General features: G+C 41.0%; 1 protein-coding gene across 14 annotated transcripts in view; it reads left to right on the plus strand.

Annotated features, from left to right (window-relative positions):
• MAPK8 (mitogen-activated protein kinase 8) overlaps positions 1-23,447 on the plus strand; it is a 125,209-nt gene that overhangs the window by 95,660 nt on the left and 6,102 nt on the right. For 4 of the 14 annotated variants that reach the window (XM_073353038.1, XM_073353046.1, XM_073353040.1 and 1 more), the window contains 6 exons: positions 141-306; positions 5,543-5,614; positions 7,842-8,024; positions 12,894-13,018; positions 14,164-14,266; positions 22,033-22,110. In XM_073353038.1, the coding sequence (XP_073209139.1) occupies positions 141-306; positions 5,543-5,614; positions 7,842-8,024; positions 12,894-13,018; positions 14,164-14,266; positions 22,033-22,110 (727 nt within the window). Of the gene's footprint in view, positions 1-140; positions 307-5,127; positions 5,200-5,542; positions 5,615-7,841; positions 8,025-12,893; positions 13,019-14,163; positions 14,267-21,654; positions 21,771-22,032; positions 22,111-23,019; positions 23,113-23,447 lie in introns of those variants that run through there. The other 10 variants (XM_073353044.1, XM_073353045.1, XM_073353041.1 and 7 more) reach the window with 9 other exon arrangements.

Consider the following 23,447-nt stretch of genomic DNA (forward strand, 5'->3'; position numbering starts at 1 on the left):
AGAAAAAAAATTGGAAGAATGAAGTTATAATAATGGCCCAGTTTTTCATTTTTTTATGCCAGTGGTTATTTTCTTTAAGGTGTGAACTGCAGAGTGTTTTGTTCTTGTCTTAGCAGTCATGTATGATGTTTCTTTTTAAGGATTTAAAGCCCAGTAATATAGTAGTAAAATCAGACTGCACTTTGAAGATTCTTGACTTTGGACTGGCCAGAACTGCAGGAACTAGTTTTATGATGACGCCTTATGTAGTGACTCGTTACTACAGAGCACCAGAGGTCATCCTAGGGATGGGATACAAAGAAAACGGTCAGCAAATATAGTCTTTCTTTGACATAGCTTTTATTTTTTGTTTGGCACACCACATTTTACATGTTAATGTTTTTCAAGCTGTAGACACTTTTTTTTAAAGTAACACTGTGGCCAAAATGTGTAATATAGTTACACCCAATAGTTCATATTTAATAAAACCTATATGAAATGTTTACATTTGATCTAAAAAAGAAATTGGGGGTCTTGTTTGTTTAAAAAGATAAATAATCTACTTGGGACAATGGTTTGTTTCACCTGCAAAAATTGAGAAATGCACTTTCCCCATATGTAGTATCTGCCTTAATCTGTAGAATATCTTGGGTTGAGAGTTCATCACTGAGCAGGTTGGTAACTAATGTGACTGCAAATACTTCTCCTAAAGTGACATAAGAAAGGAAAAGGCTACATTGGAATATATTTGCTACTTCTTGAAAGAGACACTCCAAAGAGGGATATGCAAGCTGAGCCCACTCACTACTGGCATTAATTTGTTTCTATTTTAAAATGTGCTAGTTCTAATAAATTAGCTTCCTCTTTAGTTGAGTGTAAAAGAATTTACCAGGGCAACTGCCATAATGATGCAGAGCATGTTCTTTAAGAGGTGTTCTATTGGGGTCCATAACAAGTTATAGGTTCAGAGATCCAAAGAAAGTTCATGAGGTAGGCCAGTGTTCGCTCCCTCCCTTTTCTTGCTAGCCTTTTTATCACTTTAAATTGGTGATACTCTTCCTCTGGCTCTTCATCTGTAACTATATTATTAGTAGGTTTCAGAGTAGCAGCCGTGTTAGTCTGTATCCGCAAAAAGAAAAGGAGTACTTGTGGCGCTTTACTTGTGGCGCTTTATTTGAGCATAAGCTTTCGTGAGCTACAGCTCACTTCATCTGATGAAGTGAGCTGTAGCTCACGAAAGCTTATGCTCAAGTAAATTTGTTAGTCTCTAAGGTGCCACAGGTACTCCTTTTCTTTATATTAGTAGTAGTAAAAGAAAGTAACAGGGGTGCCAGACAACATTTGTTTGAGGGAAGTTACGTATTCAGGTACTGTCTGGAATGTGTAACACCCTGGCTGTCATTCCTGAAATAACAGCATTCTGTTCCCAGTTCTGCCACTGGCTCAGCAGCCTTGTTTACCCTTGGGCAACAATTTCTCTTCTTTGCTGTCACTAGTTCAGGTCCACTGATGTTGGCACCATAGGGAGGCCTAATTTATAAAAATAATTTATTAAAAATAAGATGAAGCAAGGTCTCTTGCCTAGCTTGGAAGATTTGCTGTTCTATACTATTGCAGAAGGGCAAGAAAAAATTCCAGTTCACTAATTTATAAGGGTCATCAGCAGCTGCAGGTCTTATTGATTAGACCAACTCTGAGCATGGTTAAATGACATGGTGCTGAATGTGCTGTCAGCAGTCATCCGCTTATCTGTTTTAGGGCTCCTAATGTTGCTGCCATCAGTGGAGCTAAACCTTTTTTTCAGCATGACGGGGAAACTTTCTGAAAACTTACTCTAGGCTCGTTAAGGCTACTGTGTGGTGTTGGGCAAATCAGTTCATCTCTTGATTTCCCCGGATTGGTTTAATATTTATAAGCCTAGGAACAAAAACTGGTCAGCTGCCCTTATGAAGGCTACTGCTACACTAGAGAACTTACAGCAGCACAACCGCACCGATGCAGCTGTGCCACGGGAGGCTTTCTCTTGTAGCTGCTCTAAGCCAATGGGAGAGAGCTCTCTTGTTGGCTTAACTACTTCTGTCCTTGCGAGTGGCAGTAGCTACGTTGGCGACATAGCGCTGTCTACATTGACACTTTTGTTCGTGTAACTACATTGTTTGGGGGGTGGTTTATTCACACCCCTGAGTGGCATACGTTATGCCAACATAAGTTGTAGTGTAGACATAACCTAAGACAGTGATGAAAAAGTTATTCCAGGTGGGTGAGTGAATAGTTTTTTGTGAGGCTGGGGTTATGTTTTCCTCCTAAGACTGTTAGCTTGTATTAGTGTGTATGTTCCTCCAAAATGCTGTATAAAGAGCTAGGTAAGAGCTATGCATTGTTATTATTTAGAAACCCAGTGCTGAGTGAGGCAAGCAAGGGGTGAAGGGTTTTTTTGCTCTGAATTTACCTAGCTGATCAGGCTAGCTCAGGCACTTATTTCTTTTTTTCTGGGGCTTAAAAGTGACTAATTAGAGAAGAAAAGGGACAAGCAAACCTTTTTAAAAAACAAACAGAACTTTTCCATGAGAAAGAAGCATTCTTTAAAAGCAACATCTCATCCTTTGTGTTGTTTTGGCCTGTTGTACAATTAGGTATGAGACAATTATGTAAATCCCAATCTGGCAGCAGATTTCCTTTTTAAAAAATAAATAAGGGTTGTCTTTTGGGGGGCTAATAGTATTACCAGCCTGTTGACAGGAATTACCTTCTAACGTACTCTGGAATGGAGCAAATGTATTGGTGAGTACAGACGTCTTATACAAGAATTAGTACACTTTAAAATTTCAGTGGCAGATTCCCCGGTGCACCAAAGGAGTCAGAACACACTGGCCAGTTAAAAAGTGGAAATACAGACTTATGTTGGAAATATGGACTGGGTAAATTAAGGACCAGATTTACTATTGCACGTTGACTGATCAAAAAGAGCTGTAAAAGATTTAAGGTTGATAGTATGCAACTTTAATAGAAATATCACATGGTAGCATTCCCTTTGGGTTTATTGTTTAGTGTTTTTGTATGAAATCTTAATTTTTAAAAAACAAATTAGAGAAGCTCCAGACCAAAAACTGTTAAAATAGAGTTACAGTTCAGCGTGTGTGCCAGTAATTTAAGGATAAAAAACATTACAGGGATTATCTGAAACTAAGTATTATAAATCCAGGAAATTCAAACATTCCTGTAAAATTTTTACCCTTTATTACCAATATGTAATGTCAACTTTACTTCCACTTTAACATAGTCCCCCCCCCCTTGAGATTTAATTAGGAGTAAGTGCTTCTCATGTAGGGATTTTAGACAACAGACACTTTCTCACAATTAGAAGAACAGGAAAAGTGATATGAAAATGTTTAATCGAGATCATCTTTGACCTGAGATCTTTTATTCCAAACTTCCTGAGACCATCTCTTAAGGCTTGATTAAATTTTAGCTTCACAGAATCTTTGTAAAGAAACCTTTGTAATTGACAGTGTTCTTCAGAGCAAACTTCTGGAAATTTTGAAGGGTGAGCAAAGAAGTTGTTTCTAACATTAACTCATTTGAGCCTGTTAAAATCCCTGGCTTTCGATGCATGAAGAGAAATCCTTGATGCTCATATACTGTTGCTCTTCCCTCCACACAATTCACTTTTATCATTTTGGACCCAGGCTATCTCCAGTAGGGTTCGGGTGCATTTCTCTTCATGAGAGCAGAGGGTTGCTTTGCAGGTGAAACAACCATTTACAATCTTCGGTAAACTGTCAAGAACAAAATTTTACCTTTTTCAGTTTTGTGCCAAAAATGCTTTGGTCTTAAATACCTGAAAACAGTTTATAAGACAATATTAATACCAATCTTCAAATGTAGTGGCGATTTATATGCCACAACTCATGTAATTATGATCTGGGATTTAAAAGGAACAAACTTTTTAAAAATGAACCAGGCCCTTAATTTTAACACCTAATCTGTAGAGGTGTGATTGTAATCAGGAGATTGATTTAGGTAATATTTTAGAGGAACTCTTAAACATGGGGAAAGGGAATATTTTGAGTAAAAAGTTGCTCTGTTTGTAGTTTGTTTAACTCAGTACTATTGCACATGCTTTTATTATGCAAGTGTTCTCACTTAAAACCCATTGTTTTCTACTTCAGTGAAATTCTAAGCTAGTGTCTGACAAGGAGCTAATAGTAATAATAAAAATTCACCACTCTGATTTCAAGAAAACTCTTGCATAAAAATCAGCAACAGTAGCAAAGAAAATTGGCATACCTGTAAAAAGTAAACTTGTACTTCAGTGAGGATGTCTTCCACGGTTGTTGAGGTTTTTTGAGAGAAAGTGAGAGGTAGGGCAGAAAGTCTAAGAACTTTTTATATACAAACTTGTATTATTATGAGTGTTTGTTTCTTTTGTATCAGACAATATTATGTTCCGATGTTGCTGGAGGAGTATTTTTAAATCAATTATTTCTAGTCTAACTACTTCCAGGAACATACTAATCTTGTTAACTGATCCTCTAAAATGCTAAATGATCTTTTACTGCTTGTATTCCTTTTTGTTTAAAGGGAGAGAGAATTGCACAGTAAAACACTTTTCAGGAAATACTTGGCAAAAGTTTCTTCTGTTCCTGCTTAATCGAATTTAGCCAGTAACCCATAAATTCTGCTCTAAAAGTATGCACTACTGAAACACGCTTTCTTCTTTCAAACAACAATTTGGTTTGCTAGCTTTAAAATGACTGACTCTTGCAAGCACCATGAAACATGTAAACAAATATACTTATCTTTGCTATTCCAAGCAAATCTATTTGTGGAAATAATTACATGTTATTTCAAACCCCAGAACTTCAAGATGGGCTTTAAACTGTCTGATATGTGTGCATCTCTCTCACTTTATCTTTAGACAGTGTTTTAAGCAAAAGGCTATTCTTCTGACTTTTCTTTATGAGCCAGATGAAAAGATCATCCTTAAAGATACTGTGTGTTAAAATAGTTTCATTGCTTAATACCACGATGATTTCTTTCTTTCCTTCCTGTGCTGTCTGCGGTTGATAGGATGCAGTCATGTTATGCTTCTTTAATTTTAAATGACCGTTTGCTTTGCTTTTCCTTCTTTTTGTGCTACAAACATAGTGGATTTATGGTCTGTGGGGTGCATTATGGGCGAAATGGTTTGCCACAAAATCCTCTTTCCAGGAAGGGACTGTATCCTTGTGCTTCTGCAGCAGGTTGAATTAGTTAGGTGATTAATGTTCTAATGTTCTCTCATGAAAATGCATATGGGTCAATTTTTTTCTTAAATGGACATGAATTTTTTTGTGATACATTTCAAAAATTGTTGAGGTAAGAACTTCAGTTATACTCAGGCTGCATCTAGCAGTAGGACATAGTCTCTGCTGGTACCGTAGTTAGCACACATTCATCCTCACTCATTTCCATTGTACACTGCTTTTTTATAATTACTTCACGTATGTGTGGATTATTTTTTAATTTTATTTTATTTTAATAACTACCTTTTTATGTTAATGTCATTGCATTTTGTTTTCAGTTGACATTTGGTCAGTTGGGTGCATCATGGGAGAAATGATCAAAGGTGGTGTTTTATTTCCTGGTACAGATCGTATCCTTACCTTTGGCCTAGGATGTAGTTTTGAAAGGTCCAAACATACAGCAGCATTTCAGGTCCATGTCAGAGTAGACTTTGTCTGCTCCACTGCTGACTGCTACGACGTTGTTTAAATTACTGTTTCAAAATACCATTTGTGAGTTCATGATTTTTAGTTTTGATTGTCACAAAGTTGTTTATGGGAATATCATTTTTAAAAAAGCAAAGTAAATAACTGTAGCTTGCAGTGCTGCATTTAGCAATTCATGCAGACTAACTTTAGAGAGATGAGAAGCTATCCACTTGGACACACTGAGGTTTTTACCCTTTTATTTTCACTTTAGATTTTTATATAGTGCCTATCCATTGCTTCTGGGTGTTGCGATAATTAAGTTGGACTTCTTTTGTTGTACAGTGCTTTACCTATTATATGTTTTGATTTTCCTTTTTAACTGAACATTTTGTGGAGTGATCTACTATTCTACTAATCTCAGCTACTGTCTAAATACTTCAGCAATGTTGCTTTTTGTGTTTGTAAGTGGACATTTAAAAAATTCCTAACCAGTCCAGCTTGTGTCACATCTCAGGTTACGCTTTGTACGCTACTTTAAAGGAAAGCTCCAGAGATGATGATCTTAGATAGCTGAATATATTGATAGATAAATCTATCTATCTATCTATCTATCTATCTATCTATCTATCTATCTATCTATCTATCTATCTATCTATCTATCTATCTATCTATATAATATAAAATATAGTAAAAAGTGAATCTTCAAAGCATCTTTTAGAAATACCTACCAGACCTGTGTTTCCATTCAGTGAATGAGTTGTTGTCTCTCTCTCTGGGTATTGCCATATTAAAGATACTTCCAGCAGAGGACTTGTTAGATGGAAACTGGACTGAAAGAATCTGCATCACCAGTAAACATTACTAAGAGTCAGAAGTTTTGTTTGTGCAGAGTTCTGTTCACTTCCTCCCCCAAACCCTTTTGACTAATTTCATTGGTTAAACCAAGCATTAAATTCCAGATTTGTTGGTTTTAAAGGTAAAGCTACTGGAAAAAGCCCAAACCCTTACATTTTTATTTCCAATATTTCCAGATAGGAACAGAATTATCGGTCTTGCTCTGCATTATCCAACTGTCGGGGCTGCAGTTATTTATTTGAGACACTGGCCCTGATTCAGCCTAATTTCTTAAATACATCTTAAATATATCTAACTTCACGCACATGAGTAATCTTATTCACTTCTGTGGGTTTTGTTGCATACTTCAACACAACAAGTACCTTATTGAATTGGACACACTTTCTGTTATGTTAAGACTTGAGGGCCCAAATTTTGAAATATGCGTGCCCAAGGTTAAGGTGTCTTAATAAAAATAGCTTTTTTTTTTCCCCCACATCTGCTGAACAGTCCCAGTTTTTGTTTAGCTTTAGAGGGAGCTAAATTAGGCCCCTCTTATTTATGCACTGATCTTTGTTCATTCAAGTTTGAACACTTGGCTTTCATTTTATGCCTTATTGTGGGAATTAGAACTTTCTTGCACTTACGACATTTTAAATGAGAACTGCAATATATTTATGGGGCTTTGTTAGATACATCTGTATTCCATAGGCATTTTATAATGTGCTCATGACTGTAGTATCTAGCACTTAAGTGGGTAGGAACACGGGCAGAGTTCCCATTGACTTCAGTGGGGCCAGGATTTCAACCCTGTTGTGCACACCTACCTTGCCCAAATGTGACCTCTCTCCTAATTAGTACACACTTCATGTGTTGCACAGCCAGAGCTTGAGTCAGGCTATTGAGTATATAGATAAAACACCAATGAGTGGCTTTTCCCTCTAATGCCTTAATGATGCTTAGCATATTTGGGAGTTGAATCAAACAGAATTCAACTCTCTGGACAATTATACAAATAGTAAACGTGGTAGGTTTCTGTTAAACTTATATTTGAGATTTGCTTTAGCTCAGTGGGTTTTTAACTCCCTGTACTTTCTACAAGTGTATCCTTTGGCAGGTCTGGATATTTTATGGGTAAAATCAATATTAGCTGCACTGCTCTTCAGCCAAGCTTACAATTATTCATCATCACTGTTCTCTTGAACAAGCTGATAGTGTCTTTTTATTTATTATGGCCTGCTACCTTCATCTCTGTTAGATATTTTGTATTGTTTTAACATAGCCTTTATGCTGGATGTTAGCCATGCTATGTTTTTCTTAGCTGCTTGACCTTAGATATTGATCAGTGGAATAAAGTTATTGAGCAGCTAGGAACACCATGCCCTGAATTCATGAAGAAATTGCAGCCAACAGTGCGGACTTATGTGGAGAACAGACCTAAATATGCTGGATATAGTTTTGAGAAACTCTTCCCAGATGTACTTTTCCCAGCTGATTCTGAGCACAACAAACTTAAAGGTAAGATCATGTATGTTGTATCATTTTTCATATTGTAGTAGCCTCGTGTCAAGGTTCCTTCCCCACTCTGAACTCTAGGGTACAGATGTGGGGACCTGCATGAAAGACCCCCTAAGCTTATTCTTACCAGCTTAGGTTAAAAACTTTCCCAAAGTACAAACTTTGCATTGTCCTTGAACCCTATGCTGCCAACACCAAACGTGTTAAACAATGGACAGGGAAAGAGCCCACTTGGAGATGTCATCCCCCCAAACCTTCACCCCCTTTTGTGGGGAAGGCTTGATAAAAATCCTCACCAATTTGTACAGGTGAACACAGACCCAAACCCTTGGATCTTAAGAACAATGAAAAATCAATCAGGTTCTTAAAAGAAGACTTTTAATTAAAGAAAAAGTAAAAGAATCACCTCTGTAAAAATCAGGATGATAAATACCTTACATGGTAATCAGATTCAAAACATAGAGAATCCCTCTAGGCAAAACCTTAAGTTACAAAAAGACACAAAAACAGGAATATACATTCCATTCAACACAGCTATTTTACCAGCCACTAAACAAAAGAAAATCTAATGCATTTCTAGCTAGATTACTTACTAACTTTTTAGAGGAGTTCTGAGCTGCGTTCCTGATCTGTTCCCGGCAAAAGCATCACGCAGACAGACAGACCCTTTGTTTCCCCTCCCCCCACTCCAGCTTTGAAAGTATCTTGTCTCCTCATTGGTCATTTTGGTCAGATGTTAGTGAGGTTATCCTAGCTTCTTAACCCTTTACAGGTGAAAGGGTTTTGCCTCTGGTCAGGAGGGATTTTTTAGCACTGTGGACAGAAAGGTGGTTACCCTTCCTTTATATTTGACACCTCGTGAATGAAAGTATACATTTTGTCCATTATCAGATGAATCTTTTAAAGAGTTAAACTTTAAAATGTTGTTACCAAGGGATGTATGTGCTGGGATTACTTCTATCTCCTTTTTCTTGTTTTCTCCTGAGCTACTGCTATGTATTCTTGTAGTAGGTTCTTTGTTATCCAGAAACAGATATTTTCCTTTATAGCTGACACTCAAACTGCTTAGAGAGGGGTGTGGCTGAGGGAGGAAATGTGGGGTGGAGGGAAACGGCAAAAAAGAAGGCAATTGTTGTAAGCTATGTAGCCAGAATTCTTTTCTCTTTAGAGATAAAGTAACATATATGATAACATGTAAATGTAATGTACGTCCCTTTTTTGTATCCTGTCTAACCATGCCTTTGGCTCTGGGATCCCTTCGTTCTGGAAATAAGAATTTCTTGGTGCTAGAAGTTAGCTGCTACTTAGCACCGTAGACTAGCATGGGCTCATCGCATTTTGTACTCTAGCAAAAGATGATTAACCTGGTAGTGCTTTCAAGCAATATGGTCTGTTGTTGCCGGGTCTTACAGAGCTTTGGAAAAAGTCACTTGAGACTCAAAGGAGGATGGAAAGTGCTCACTATTATAGCCCCTGCCTGTCCTCAGGATAGCCCAGGTTGTATCTCAAATGGCGATTTTTCATTTCCACTATCAGCCAAGGAAGGGACTGACCAGCACTATGACCATAGCCCACTTAGGGGTAAGAGGATTCCTGGGAAGAAGAAAGGAAACACTGAAATGCTCAGAACTCTCCTCTTTGCCTCTGGGATTACACATGGAGAATGGTTTCTTGTACCGTTTATTTATGCAGTGAGGTAATTTTGAAACACTGGAAGCTCCACATTGTATAAACACTTGCAGTGATAGAGGCTTTTATACTGAATTAACTGAATTTTAGTATGGCTTCCCTAATATGACTAGCTCTGCTGTCTACAAGATTTTACTTATATTTACTTTCTCTAAATATCCTTGCCTAAATAAAGAGTACATTTTTAATTAGGAGAGTAATTAACCATTGAACAGTTTACCAAGGACAGTGGTGGATTCTCCCTCACTGACCATTTTTAAATCAAGATTGGATGTTTTTCTAAAAGATCTGCTCTAGGAATTATCTAGGGGAAGTTCTCTGGCCTGTGGTCTACAGGAGGTCAGACTAGAAGAGCATAATGGTCCCTTCTTGCCTTAAAATCTATGAATCCTAGGCACTATATATTGAAAAGTTATAATCTAGCGTGTCCCTCTCCTAACCCTAACACTTCCTAGCTACTACGAGACTTTCTCCTACATTACTTTATCCTGTTGAGTTCTGGGTAACTCAAGTGATATGGATACCACCCATTATTTTGAGAGACTGTTCTATGGTTCAGTTCCAGAGTCGGTCAGAAATATTTCCCCCTGTTGTCTAGACATTTTTCACCCTTTTACTCGTAGTTCTACCTCTGTGGACAGCCCTAAATGATTCTTTCCCTCTTCAGTGTTTTCACACGTCAAACTCTTGTAAACTGGTTTTCAGATTCCCTTCTTTTTAATGTCGTGAACCAGCACAACTAAGCTCAGTTACCCTCTTCATCCCCCTTAGTTGCTTTTTTTTTTTTAGCGATTCTGTGAATTCTCATCCATTCTGTTTCTTTCCAGCACTGAGATGCCTAAATACAGCCTTCCCCTATGGTTGTGGTTTTGCAGGAGGGGTACAGCGTAGGGGGTGACTTGCATCCCAGGTTCATTTTATGTTGGCTCTGTGTGTTGCATCTCACATGTCATTGGCCTTTTTAGGTGTTTGCCACAATATTACGCTGCAAGCTCCCGCCCAATTGCTTTCCTAGTATATCCAGCTTGTTAAAAGGATAGGGATATTTTTTCCTAGCTGTACTAGCCCTACACACTTCCCCTCGTTCAGTCACATTTTATTTCCTGTCCATTTGTTTAGCTCCTCGAGGTTTGTTTCTCTGACCTGGTTGGAATTTGCTCTGCCTCACCTCCCAATTAGTCTGCTTTTTCACCATCTCCTCCAGGTGATCAATAAAGACGTTAAATAACATTGTACCCAACACTGATAATTTGACCGTATGGTTGGAGACTTCTTCCTCAGTACACTGGTCGATCTCACCCACTTGCTTAGGGTCTAACTGTTTGCCATATTTGGGGTCAGGAAGGAATTTCCCCCCCAGGTCAGATTGGCAGAGACATTGGGGGCGGGGTGGGGGAGGTTCACATTTCTCTGCAGCATGGGACATGGGTCATTTGCTGATATGAATTAGAAGCCTTTAAGTCATGATGTGAGGATTTCAGTAACACAGCCAGAGATTATGGGCCTATTGCAGGGGTGGGTAGGAGAGATTATGCAGCTGCAATTTGTAGGTCTGTGATAAATGGGGGAGGGGGCGGCGGCATGGGAAGCTCCCTTTTATGGACACCCAGCCAGCCACTTAGCTGTAAAATCCCTCTTGGTAGCTGTTATCTGCCTGCTTAACCTGCAAAGGGTTAAAAAAATCCCCTAGGTAAAGAAAAGGGGCACCTGACCAAAAGAGCTAATGGGAAGGCTAGAACTTTTTAAAATGGGGAAGGAAGCTTTCCCTTTATGTCTGTGGTGGTTCTCGGGGGAGGAGGGGAACAGAGCAAAGTCAGGGCTATGACTACGCTATAAGCAGCTTTAAGCCAGGGATGAGAAATCATTAGATTTTTCCTAGAATTACTTATTTGAAACCCCACAAATATGTAAATAAATTAGGAATGTTTAGAAAGACGCAATTAGGTTTATTTCTGTTTATTTTTTAAGGCTTGTGGACTTCCCTGTGCTAACCCCAGATGTTTTTGTTTGCTTGTAACCTTTAACGCCCAAGAAAGCTGTTTTGGGTGCTTAATTTTGGAATTGCTATTTTAAAATCTAGCAAAAGCCTAAGTTCCAGATGTATTTTCTTCCTTTCTGTTTTTAATAAAATTTACCTTTTTTTTTTAAGAACAGGATTGGATTTTTGGTGTCCCAAGAGGTTTGTGTATGTTTGATCAGCCGGTAGCACAGCTAATTTCCTTTGTTTCTTTCTCAGCTCTTCCCCAAAGGGGTGGGGGGGTGAAAGGGCTTGAGGGTACCCCACAGGGAGGAATTCCCAAGTGTTCCTTCCTGGGTCCAAGGAGGATTTTTGCATTTGGGTGGTGGTAGCATTTACCAAGCCTGGAGTGGCACATATTAATTTTTAGAATCCTTGCGGGCCCCCACCTTCTGCACTTGAAGTGCCAGAGTGGGGATTCATCCTTGACAAGGTAAAACTAGATGATCATGATGGTCCCTTCTGACCTTAAAGTCTATGAATCTATCAACCTTTTTTCATACTTAGTCCAATTTTCACTCCATGTCACAAGGCTTATATACAAGCCAATTTTTGAATCCAATCTAGAGTTTAGTTGCTCTGAATTCACTCATCCTGTATGTGATGGCAGATTTATTTGGGGAGAGGGGCAGGAGGAAAGCCTTCATATTAAGGAATAGTTACTTATCAGATACTAGTTACCAGGTTTCTCTTTTTTACTTTGTTTGATGTTCTCTATCACATGGACATTTTTTTAGTCCTCTGGTAGCTGTCCAGCTTCTGATTTTTTTCCCCCCAGAAATTGCAATTTCAATAAATCCATCTAGTCACTGGCGATATATGTACCAATAAAACTTATCAGACGTGAAAACATGTCCAGTTGTCATGTTGCCTCCTTTGCATGAAGGAGGACAATGTCCAGGTACTGATTAGTCTTCCATGTGAGATTTTGTTCTTGTTACATGTGACATAAATTCAAAACTCTCTTATCAGTTTTACTCATTATTTTGACTTTGCTTTTTAATGTAGTACCAGCTTTGCTAAATCCTGAATTCTGTGCAGACCTTAAAACTGTAATTTGTCTGCTCTCTGCTAAGCCTTTTAAGTGTGTCTGTTCATAAGATTTAAAACATTGTCTAATGTGGATTCAGCATAAACCTAAATAGAAAATTTCACTCTTGCAGCCAGTCAAGCAAGGGATTTGTTATCAAAAATGCTGGTTATAGATGCTTCTAAAAGAATCTCTGTGGATGAGGCTCTGCAGCACCCATACATCAATGTCTGGTATGATCCATCTGAAGCAGAAGCAGTAAGTTCTTGGCTGTGGTCTCTTGATAATGGGATACTCTACGGAAGAAAGCAAACTTGGAATGTGGTGATTGGTTTAGTTGCTTGCAATAATAATGCACTACATTTCTGACCTGCAGCTGTCAGAATTATAGCTGAAATTGGTAGATATGTTTGTTAGAATTTTCTCTCTAGGGGCCAAAATTTCAGGCAGTTGTGGTTCACCTGTATTTCTATGCATAATCATGATGATTGTACCTACAAATAAGACATGCAAATATCACACTTAAATCTTCTGAAAATCAGGCCCTGGATTTATTAAACCAAATATTTGCCTCAGTCATTCCTATGCATACCTGTTACATTTACCAGGAATATGAGCCATTGACTCCTGGGTAAGAAAAGAGGAAGAAGGTATTTTTACTAGTTAGGGCAATTTGGTAGTATCTCAACACTAAGTAACAAAATAGGAGCCAGAGGCAAAACTCTAGTGTAGGAGCATGTGCTGTCAAATATCACCACTGGTGAATGTGATTTAGTTGAAACATAAAAATATATCACTTTTTAAACAATTAACTTCTAGTTTATTGAAATAAGATGAAAAATAAGTGTCTGAATAGAAGGGGTAGTTGGCTGTGACCTAGTAAGAACTGAAGAAGACACTTCAGCATCCTAAACAGGATTTCATGTAAATGGTGCAACTAGAATTCTACAGAATATTTACAGTAAATGTCCCAAAGAGGCAAAAGGGCAGTCAGGCATGGAAGATGCTGTACCTAGATACGTCTCCATTTAGCCACCTTTGTCAAACATAACTGTAACAATGCGAGGAAAACTATTAATCACTAGGCGTCTGAAACATCACATGAAGTATAGAAAAGTGGCCAGACATGAGATGACTATCATAGAATATCAGGGTTGGAAGGGACCTCAGGAGGTCATCTACTCCAACCCCCTGCTCAAAGCAGGAGAAATCCCCAATTTTTTTTGCCAAAGATCCCTAAATGGCCCCCTCAAGGATTGAACTCTCCATCACTATGTTTCTAACAGTTTTGGTCAGACATGATGCTGTATGTTTAAAAGATTGGGTTGGGATTCTGAAAGCTATTCTTTATACAACAGCCTTCCGGTTAGCTGATGTGCATTTTCCCTTTCATTTCACTGTAGTTATTTGAGTTCTTTATCATGCATCAATTCTGTTTGCAGCCTCCACCAAAGATACCAGACAAGCAGTTAGATGAAAGAGAGCACACAATAGAAGAATGGAAAGGTAAGAACAATGTTTTAAATTTCTCTTTGGGGCTTGACATCCAATACAAGGATTATTGTGTTACCGGAGTTCTGTTAAGAAGTTGGAATGACTAGTAGCTTGTGTCCTTCACAGCTCAGAAACCTGCATAATATTTAAGTATATGGTAAGGTTACATTATTGTACCTCTTCTGAATTCATATGTTAAGTGACTTGCACATAGCATGGTTCCAATTCTAATTAAGTTTAGTTATTGAGCCTTCTTAAAGGCACAGTTATGGTACAGTAGTTCTCTTCCATGGCATAGATCAAGTTCATACAGACATCAGGTAAGATGGTTGGGTCTCTGGCCAGTAAAGATTGCCCTGGTCCAGGAGATAAAGAACATGCTTTCACCCTTGGCACTGGTCTAACCTAGGAAAATTACTTGTTGCTGATAATGGTGTCAGCTGTGAGTGAAGCTGACCTGGCACTGAGTGTGCTTTAACTGCAAGTGTAGCTAAGGACAAGATCATGTTCAGCACTGTTTCTGGAAGTGTGATTGAAGGATTGAACCATGGCTTTGGGAATGGTTTTATTCCTTAATTATGCTCCCTGAAATGGTCTGATTACACATGGTCCGTATCTGAACTAGGGAATCCACACCACCTTCGAGTAGATGCAGCTGAGTATTCCACTTCGGCTTTGGTGCGCTATGTGTGCACACACCTAAGAAATTTGCCTACCAGTACCCGGAGAAGGGAAGTATTCACACTTCGTGGCCATAACCCTTCCCCTGGTTACATGAGGCAGCGCCGCCCCAACCCTCCCTCAGTTCCTTCTTACCATCTGTGGCTGGAGTCAGGGCTCTGTGTGGTCTTAACCTCACAACCTTCAGCTAGTTTAGTTTTTTCTTATTATATATACTGTGAAGTAGTACCCTTAGCGTTAGCTTAGTGTTAATTTTATTAGTTTAGTTTCTTCAGTGATGCTCTTACGGGGGCTAAATGTTGTCCTTCGTGTGGGAGTGTGATCCCCACCAGCAATCCCTCCACATGGCGCTTGCTGTCTCAGCGAGGCCCATGTTAAAGAGCATTGTGCAATCTGCAGATCGTTCAAGAAATAGACTCAAGTGGCTCGGGACCTTTGCCTAAAGCAGCACCTGCTTGAACAAGCCGTGTGGCCTGCTTCAGAACCAAAGCCCTTATCAGGTCAGAGATCGCCTTCAGGTTCCAAGAGTGAAGCTGTTTTGTGTTCAGGAGCAGGCACACTCTGAAGAAACGGAGGAGACATTCCCTGTTATCTGCATGGAGGAAAAGGTCAGATAAGACCGATCGAGGCTGCTCCAGGTCTTGGGGAACCTCTTCCGCCTTCCCCAGGAAAAGCATTAACTAGCACAGAGTTGGTGCCAGTGCGCAGGATGGTGTGGGTACCTCTAACCCTTCCCTGGTACCGAGTAGGGAGGTTAGAAACCCTGTACTGCTGACTTGGGTTCTGGCCTCTGCCTGGCCATTGAATCTGGTACGGACAAGGTAGATGCAAATACTGACTGTTTCCATGTCAGCTGCACATTGTCTACTTTTCGGCCCCGACCTGCCCTTATTCCAGGACTTTGTCAGGGCTGTGTCATCTATAACCCTGTCGACTCAAGCCATTGGACCCTTGGGTCAGTTGGCACTGGACCCCAATGTTCCCCTTTCACGGTTGTGGAAGCAGGGCCAGCACTGGGATTGGTCTGGGGGACCTGGGTACAGTGAATCTCCTCAGCACCGTTGCAGTCAGCATTGCAAATGTTACTGTGGCACCTTTCGCTGCCCTTGAAATTGGTGCTGTCAAACACTCCAGTACCGCTGCTGACTTTGGGATTGATAGCACTTCTGGCACCAGCTTGCTCAGGACCAACGGTACTGCTTCCAGTGGCAGCGCTGCTTCCTGCTTAGTTCTGGATGATGGACAAGTCAGACTGGTTACTTGCTGCCTCTGATCTCGCTCTGCCCTCATCCCAGTGATCCTGAGGCTCCTTGGCATCCAAGTCAGGGTCGTCCTCCCCCCATTGTCCATTGCTTGACGAGCATTGGGGGCCTTCGATGGACTGTTACGGGTACTGGGATTGGCGCTCGTCTCGTGGCTGGGACAGTGGCCCCTGTCCTGAACCATTATGCCAGAACCACATCTTCCAGCCCAGGGTGAATGCAAGCTTTGCTAGAGCGGTCCTGCAGTCCTTGTTTAGGTAGACTTTGAGCCCCTCCTCCTGGGGCGTGGTACTTCTTGGGTCATTTAAAAGGAATACACAGCTGCATCTACCTGAAGAAGAAGAAATGGTTACTTACTGTAATTCTGGTTCTTCAAGATGTGATGCAGACTTGTATTCCAAGACCCACCCTCTGTCCCTTCTGCATTGGAGTCTCATTTTCAAGTGTTCGGAGTGAAGGAACCGACGGGTGGTCAGGGCAGCACCGCCTCATGTAACGAGCGGAGGGGACTGTTGCCGCAAGGTGTGAACTCTGCCCCTCTACCAGTACTCCTGGGCGCACACACACCTAAGTGGAATCACGTCTGTCACATCTCAAAGAACCACAGTCACTGTAAGTAAACATTTCATTCAGTTGCACTCAGGGGAATCTTTTAGTGGACAAGGCGTTTACTGCCGTGTTAGTTAACCCTTCTAAGGAGCAAGTTTTAATTAACATGGTAGCTTTTTATTTAAAAGAAAGCGACCGTTCTCGCTGCCTAAAGTATTGCTGGACTTGTACATGTCTACATGAGGACTAACACCAGTGCTGATGAAACAAAGTTGGAAAATTGGTGAGAATATTTTTTCCCCCTAAAATTCCATAAGGTAGACAAGACCTTGCAAGTCAGCTACAGCCATTGCTAACACTTGTTGTCAGAGAGGAGTAACTTTCCTAGGCTTGGGTGCACATCCGTATTCTGCTTCATGACCTTCTGTTATGGTGGTAAAACTTCTCAGTTCTAAAATGCTTCGGGAAAGTAGTGGCAAAGTATTCACTCTCCACTTCTAAGGCCTCCCTACCACCAAGAAACCTAAACTCTCCCCTGCTTCCTGTAGAGGCAGCATGCTGAGATTCTGGGGGAACAGGTCCAGCTTGTGGTGTGTCAACAATAAGCTTTGCAGATTGAGGGCTTGGCTACACTTGCAGATGCAGAGCGCTTTGGGTTAAACCAGCTTTCGTACAGCGCAGTAGGGAAAGCGCTGCAATCTGTCCGCACTGACAGCTGATAGCGCACTGGTGTGGCCACATTTGCAGCACTTGCAGAGGTATTGGAGTGGTGCATTACGGCCAGCTATCCCAGCGTTCAAGTGGCTGCAGTGTGCTTTTCAAATGGGCAGGGGGTGGGGTGGAGTGTGTTGTGTGTATGTGGGGGGAGAGAGTGGGTTTTTGGGGTGCTGAGAGTGTGTCAGCATGCTGTCTTGTAAGTACAGACCCCCCCACCCCTTCCCAGCCCCTCTCTCTCTCACTCAAAGCAAACATTAGCTGTTTGTTTTTTTCTCGGAGCTGATAAGCAGCTGCTCCTGTACTGGAAGACAAGAGAGGCCACTTCAGTTAATGGGATTATGGGACGTTTCTGGAGGGCAGTCCGCGCTGTAACTCCTCGTTCACACTGACGCTGTAGCGTCTCACCCACTATGCAGCAAACCTCATCCCTCGCGGGGAGGTGGAGGACCAGCAGCGCTCTAGCCAGGGAGTCAGAGCGCTCTACGTGCCTTGCCAGTGTGGACAGGGAGTGAGTTAGAGCGCTCTGGGCAGCTTTATTGCATTATAACGTGCAAGTGTAGCCAAGGCCTGAGCAAAGAGTAGGTTGGGGGGGGAGTCAACTAAGCCTCCCTGCTAAGAGAAGTTTTTTCAGTAATGCAGGTGATCCACAAAAGAGATGGGAGGAAACTTAGCATACCAATAGGCTTTCTCCTGTAGCCATAATATCAACCCTACTTCCTCTATAGGGTGTTTATACGTTCATTTACATTTCTCCTGAGGGGAAAATTAGTGTGTTCATTTGCATTTTCCTCTTTAAGGAAACAAGCATTGGCCTACGTCCAGACTAATTTTCTGATAGCAGTCTCGCTTCTTAATACCAAGTTCATATATATTCTCCTGTCACGCCGCATTTGGTTTATAATCTCTCCTTGCTTCAATTGCTTCTTATCGTCACTTGCATTGTCTGAAAGAGGCTCAGCCACCTTTAGTTTTACAGAGCTTCCTCAGCTGTTTCTTCGAATAGAATTTTTCTTCAGCAAAAGTAAACGCTGCAATTTGATATACACTTCTGCTATTAAAGGTGGATTTTTGGTTCCATGTAGATGAGACTAATCAGTTATCATTGGGGAAAAAATGGGGAAAGTCATGACTTTTTGTGGTACAAAATAGAGATGTCACAGTTTTAGCTGAAGGAAAAAAACAGTGTATTAATTATTTTTGAGTTGTTTGTCATGGGAAGTTAAGAGGTCAAATCTGTTTTACAACAAATTGTTTTAAAACCTTTCAGTAATATCTGAAAACCACCCTCAACTACAAGACAAATATAGAGCCAAATTTAGCACACAAAAAAAAGGAGCAGCATTGCTGTGAGTTGCAAAGCCCATGACTCTTGATATACCACCGTGCCCCCTTACCTCAAAAGGCCCAGTGTTTGTCACAAAGATCGTGTTCTCGCACATATAGCATTACTTGCGGAAGGTAAATGTAGGCCAGTGTTTTCTTTCAGTTAAACATCTGCACCCACACAGACGTCAATAGCTATACCTATGGCAATACTAAGGCGTAGCACCACAGCAGTGACTAAAGCCTATACATTCTTTCTGGGTTACTTGCATGCATGATCATGAAGCCTTCTGTAAAGCCTCTACTCTTGAATTTTTTTGCACAAAACCCATTGTATGTTCACAGAACCTATGCAACAAAGAGGTACTTTCATCTGCTGTTTCTGTATACTACCTAGTTGATACTAACCTTATGACTTTAGTCATACAGCCGATAACATTATGGTAGGTTTTGCGATATTGTTCTCAATGACCTTGTATCTCTTGGATTTTAAAGAATATGCTCGCAGCAAGTGGCAGCTACCTCTTATAGATCTGCACTTTTCTGTATCTCCTCCATAAGTTTATCAAAATTGATTGCTAAATCAGAAGACCGCTGATAGCAAATGTCACACTTTTATCCTCTTGTGTGTGTGTGTGTATGTACACATGTATGTGTATATATTTATACGTTATGTAACAGTAAATACACCACTCACTCTTTTGTGATGAGGTCTGAATGCAAACTTGGTAGAAAGAAGTCCTTGATCCAAGCCTCTATTGTTGACAATTGCCTTCAATGCATTACCGAATCTCTGTGGTTTTAAAAGCTTGAAAGAACAAAGAAGGGACTTTCATTGCTGCGTCCTAGATTTCTTGCTCTTAGGTTTTGTGTCATTCACTGCACTGGTGAGCAGGCAGGGGTAAATGTTTGTGTTTGTTTGTTTAGAAAAGTCTCTTTACAAATAACCAGAATACCCTGCCCCCAACCCATGCCCCCTCCCCAGTTGGACCTTGTGATCTAGCATATGACAGGATTTGGTCAGCTTCAGGTTACAGACTTGGCGAAAGTAGTCCTGCCTTGTGTTGAGGAATAACAGGCACAAAGTTCCTTCCCTATCAGTTACATCTTGCAGAGTCACTTAGCAGGAGCTCAGAGCAGCCTGCATTTTCTTTTGTACATGAGTCACGTGCTGTGTCTCTTGAGCCCTTTGACCCTGTGCATCATGTTGCAGATTCAGCTGTCAAAGTAAAGTTGTAGAAGGTCCCACACCATAACCATCACCTGTTCCTCTGCCATGGCAAGTAGGCTTGGAACCATGTTTTTCTACTTGCAGAGTTTGCTTGTTTATCTAAAATTTCTAGTTAATTTTCAGTTGTTTGAGGTTTTTATTAGGATTAGTGATAGGATCCATTAAGATGGATCCAGAGAAGCATTAAAGTGTAAAGTGCTACATTTAATATGCGAATATAATGCATTGAATAGACTGGTACCGTTTTAGGTGCTTAAAATACCTGGGAGAAAGTTCAACCGTTACTGTCAGAAAGAGAAGGAAGTAGGAGGGGTGCTTCATGGTCCACCCCGGAGAATTTCACTGTGTATGCAGATGCCAGCTTTGACCTGCTAGCATAAGAATGTATAGCCCTTGTGCCAACCAAAGGCTTACCGCAGATAGTCTGGAGCCCTTTGCCATTAGACTCTGGACATAGTCTTCAACATGGGGGCCAAGCTGGAAAGGAAGGCAAATGCTCTGCTAATCTGGTTTGATCACCATCACCTCAAGAGTGAGGCCATGGCTCTTCCATTTCCCTCTTGAGGTAAGAGATGTGGAGTTATGAGCTTCCCAAGGAGACTGATGTAACCTCCAAGGGTGCTTTGAAACACAGTATGATACCTCTGTCCTGGCCTAGTGCCAAGTGCGGGTAGCCACGTGGGTTGCTATGCTACCCCAGTCTGTTGTCTCTGACCATTGATAGTGGCTCCTAAACAATTCCTTCCTCCATATTGCACTCGGAAATCACTTCAGTTTGCCACTTTTAATCTGTCACTGACAATTTGCATCTAAGGTATTGGTCCTTTTCTTCTACCAGTGCTTCTACCCAGCCAAAACCTCCTCTGGGTGGTTGGCCATCTTATCAACCTAGAGCACCCCTTGCTGACTTTAGAGGCATCTTTTTCATCCTGTGTGTGGCTTTTAATCACCACAGAAAAGGATGATCTGATCCAGAGTGACTTCTGGATATTTATGGTGACCTTCAGATTGGGATGGTACAGCTATACCGCTATCCCTTAGTGAGTCTCAGCCAGTGTCCTTGTGCCCACCTTCATCTGACCTGGATCTGTGGATATTGTAGCTGATCAATATCTGATCCTCCTGTTGGAAAGGGTTGTCCACACATCTCAGATAGGGTTATCTGCCAGCATCTCTCAAACAAGTTATGGCTAGGCCTCTGCTAAGAAAAAAAGATTGGACGAGACTGCCTTGGTTAGCTATCATCCAGGATCCTTCAGGCAAAGATATCTGGGAAGGGAGGGGCAGTCCAGCACCAGTAACGTTCAACACTTAGGTTGTTTGAACACCATTCAGTGCATCAGGCTTGGCCATGGCATGAATTTGCACTAGTGAGGAAAATCCGTGATGGGGTTGGGGCAGGGGAACATTTGTTCTTCAAGAAATGTTATGGTTTCTGATGCAGAGCAGTCTTGCAACTTGGCACGTAACCCCAAGTTTGCTTCCAAGGGGATAGTTATGGACTTATATAAACACAGTCTGTCTGTCTAGCAAAGAGTCGTGGTGTTGCTGGGTACTAGTTCTTCTCAAAAATGTTGCCTTGAGCCATCCTAATCCCAGCTAGGTAAGGCCTTCTGCGCTCCTTGTTCTTCCATCAGACCTGTTCACCTGTGCAGGAGGCCTCCATAACATTGAGTGAATGGATTGCCTCAGCCTCGTGGCTCTACTTCAACGTCCTCCATCTCAAACCGACCCGGACAAAATCAGCTACCAAGCGGTGAGCAATTTCAGTGCATTCTGTGAGCTCCAAACCTTTGACCTTGCAGCAGAATGGTGCTGTAAACTGATGCATCACTTTCAGTTCTAAATATGTTCCTTTCTTTGCTATCTTCTTTGTAGTCTAATATTGTCTAAAAATAGTACTGAAGAGTAATAATCCTATGAAACTGGAATGTTAATGATGAATGCACATCTTATTAAAATGATTGGTTTGAAGTATTGGATTGGTATAACTACTATTTTTGTCATGTTTACAGAGTTGATATACAAGGAGGTCATGGACCTGGAGGAAAGGACCAAGAATGGGGTTATACGTGGACAACCAGCCCCTTTAGGTTGGTTACAATAAAAGCACTGTACAAGCCTGATCTATGTGGTAAGCTAGAAAGGCGCAAAGCTGATCGAATAGTAATAGTTAATATAGCTCAAAGTATGACTCTAGAATTTCAAGAACACTCTGGCAGAAGCTGTTTTCAGCTAATTCACTTCATCAGTGGTGATAATTGATGCTGGTGCTCTGCTTTGGAAATGTAAAGCACTATACAGAGATTAGTTAACTACCCCTCCCAACACCCCCATGAAGCAAGGCTTTGGGACAGGGACTGTCTTTTTTTTTTTTTTTCTTTCTCTATTTGTCCAGCACTTTGCACAGTGGGATTCTTTCCTATGATTGAAGGTGCAGCTACACGGGAAGCAGAAACCCTCAGAAGCGAGACTCAGAGCCCGGGTCTACAGACTCAGGCTCTTGCTACGGTACTAAGAATAGCTGTTTAGACATATGGACTTGGACCCAACCCCACCTAGGCTTCACAGCCCGAGCTCCAGCCCAAGCTGCAACAGCTGTCTTTAGGACTGTAGCATAAGCCCAAGTCTGTAGACCCAGGCTCAGAGACTAGCTGTTGCAGGTTTCTGCTTGCTGTGTAGAATACCCAAAGGCTCTTAGGAGCCACCACAATACAAATAAATATCCCCATTTTACAGGTGGAAAACAGTGCATCTGGGCCACGGTAACACAATACGTCAGTAGCAGAATTCAGATTAGAAATCAGTTGCTAGCCCTCTCTGCTCATCCATTAGATCAGTGTCTCCCAAAAGGGTGACTAGCTAATGAGATTCCAGTGAGCATCATCAGAGACGGGCATTTAATCAACGCATTCACGCCAAGGTGGATGCCAAAACTTATCCTCCTAAATAAGCTTGGCCTGAGTTTCAAAAGTATTTAGTGCCCACTGTTTGTATTTCAGTGAGACTCCGTCTTCCTCCTGCAAATTCTTATAGCAACAGTGCCTGGGCTTGCCTGGCCAATGTAGAAAACTGCAATGTGATGTCATAAAGAGGTCAGCCTTTACCAAACCCTCCTGAAATCTTGGCTAATCCTGATGAGCATGCTGCTCAAAGTGCTTGTTCCCATCCTCAGCTCTTCTGTCTTTTAATTTTGGGGCACCTCACACTGCTCCAGGAAATACCCCTTTTTATTTTCTGTGGTATTCTCTCCCATCAGCAACTCCTCACTACTTGACATTAATTTCTTATGTTCTGCTCTTGGGAATCCCATTATATATTTTAATAACTTTTCTGCCACAGTTCAATAGCTCATGATTAGACATGAGACTTGTAACTGTTTCATACCAAGCTGCTTTCCTCTTGAATTTGCTTTAAAATCCTCATTGTA

This window comes from Lepidochelys kempii, chromosome 7 (assembly GCF_965140265.1).
Source record: "Lepidochelys kempii isolate rLepKem1 chromosome 7, rLepKem1.hap2, whole genome shotgun sequence".
In the NCBI taxonomy this organism is placed as follows: domain Eukaryota; kingdom Metazoa; phylum Chordata; order Testudines; family Cheloniidae; genus Lepidochelys; species Lepidochelys kempii.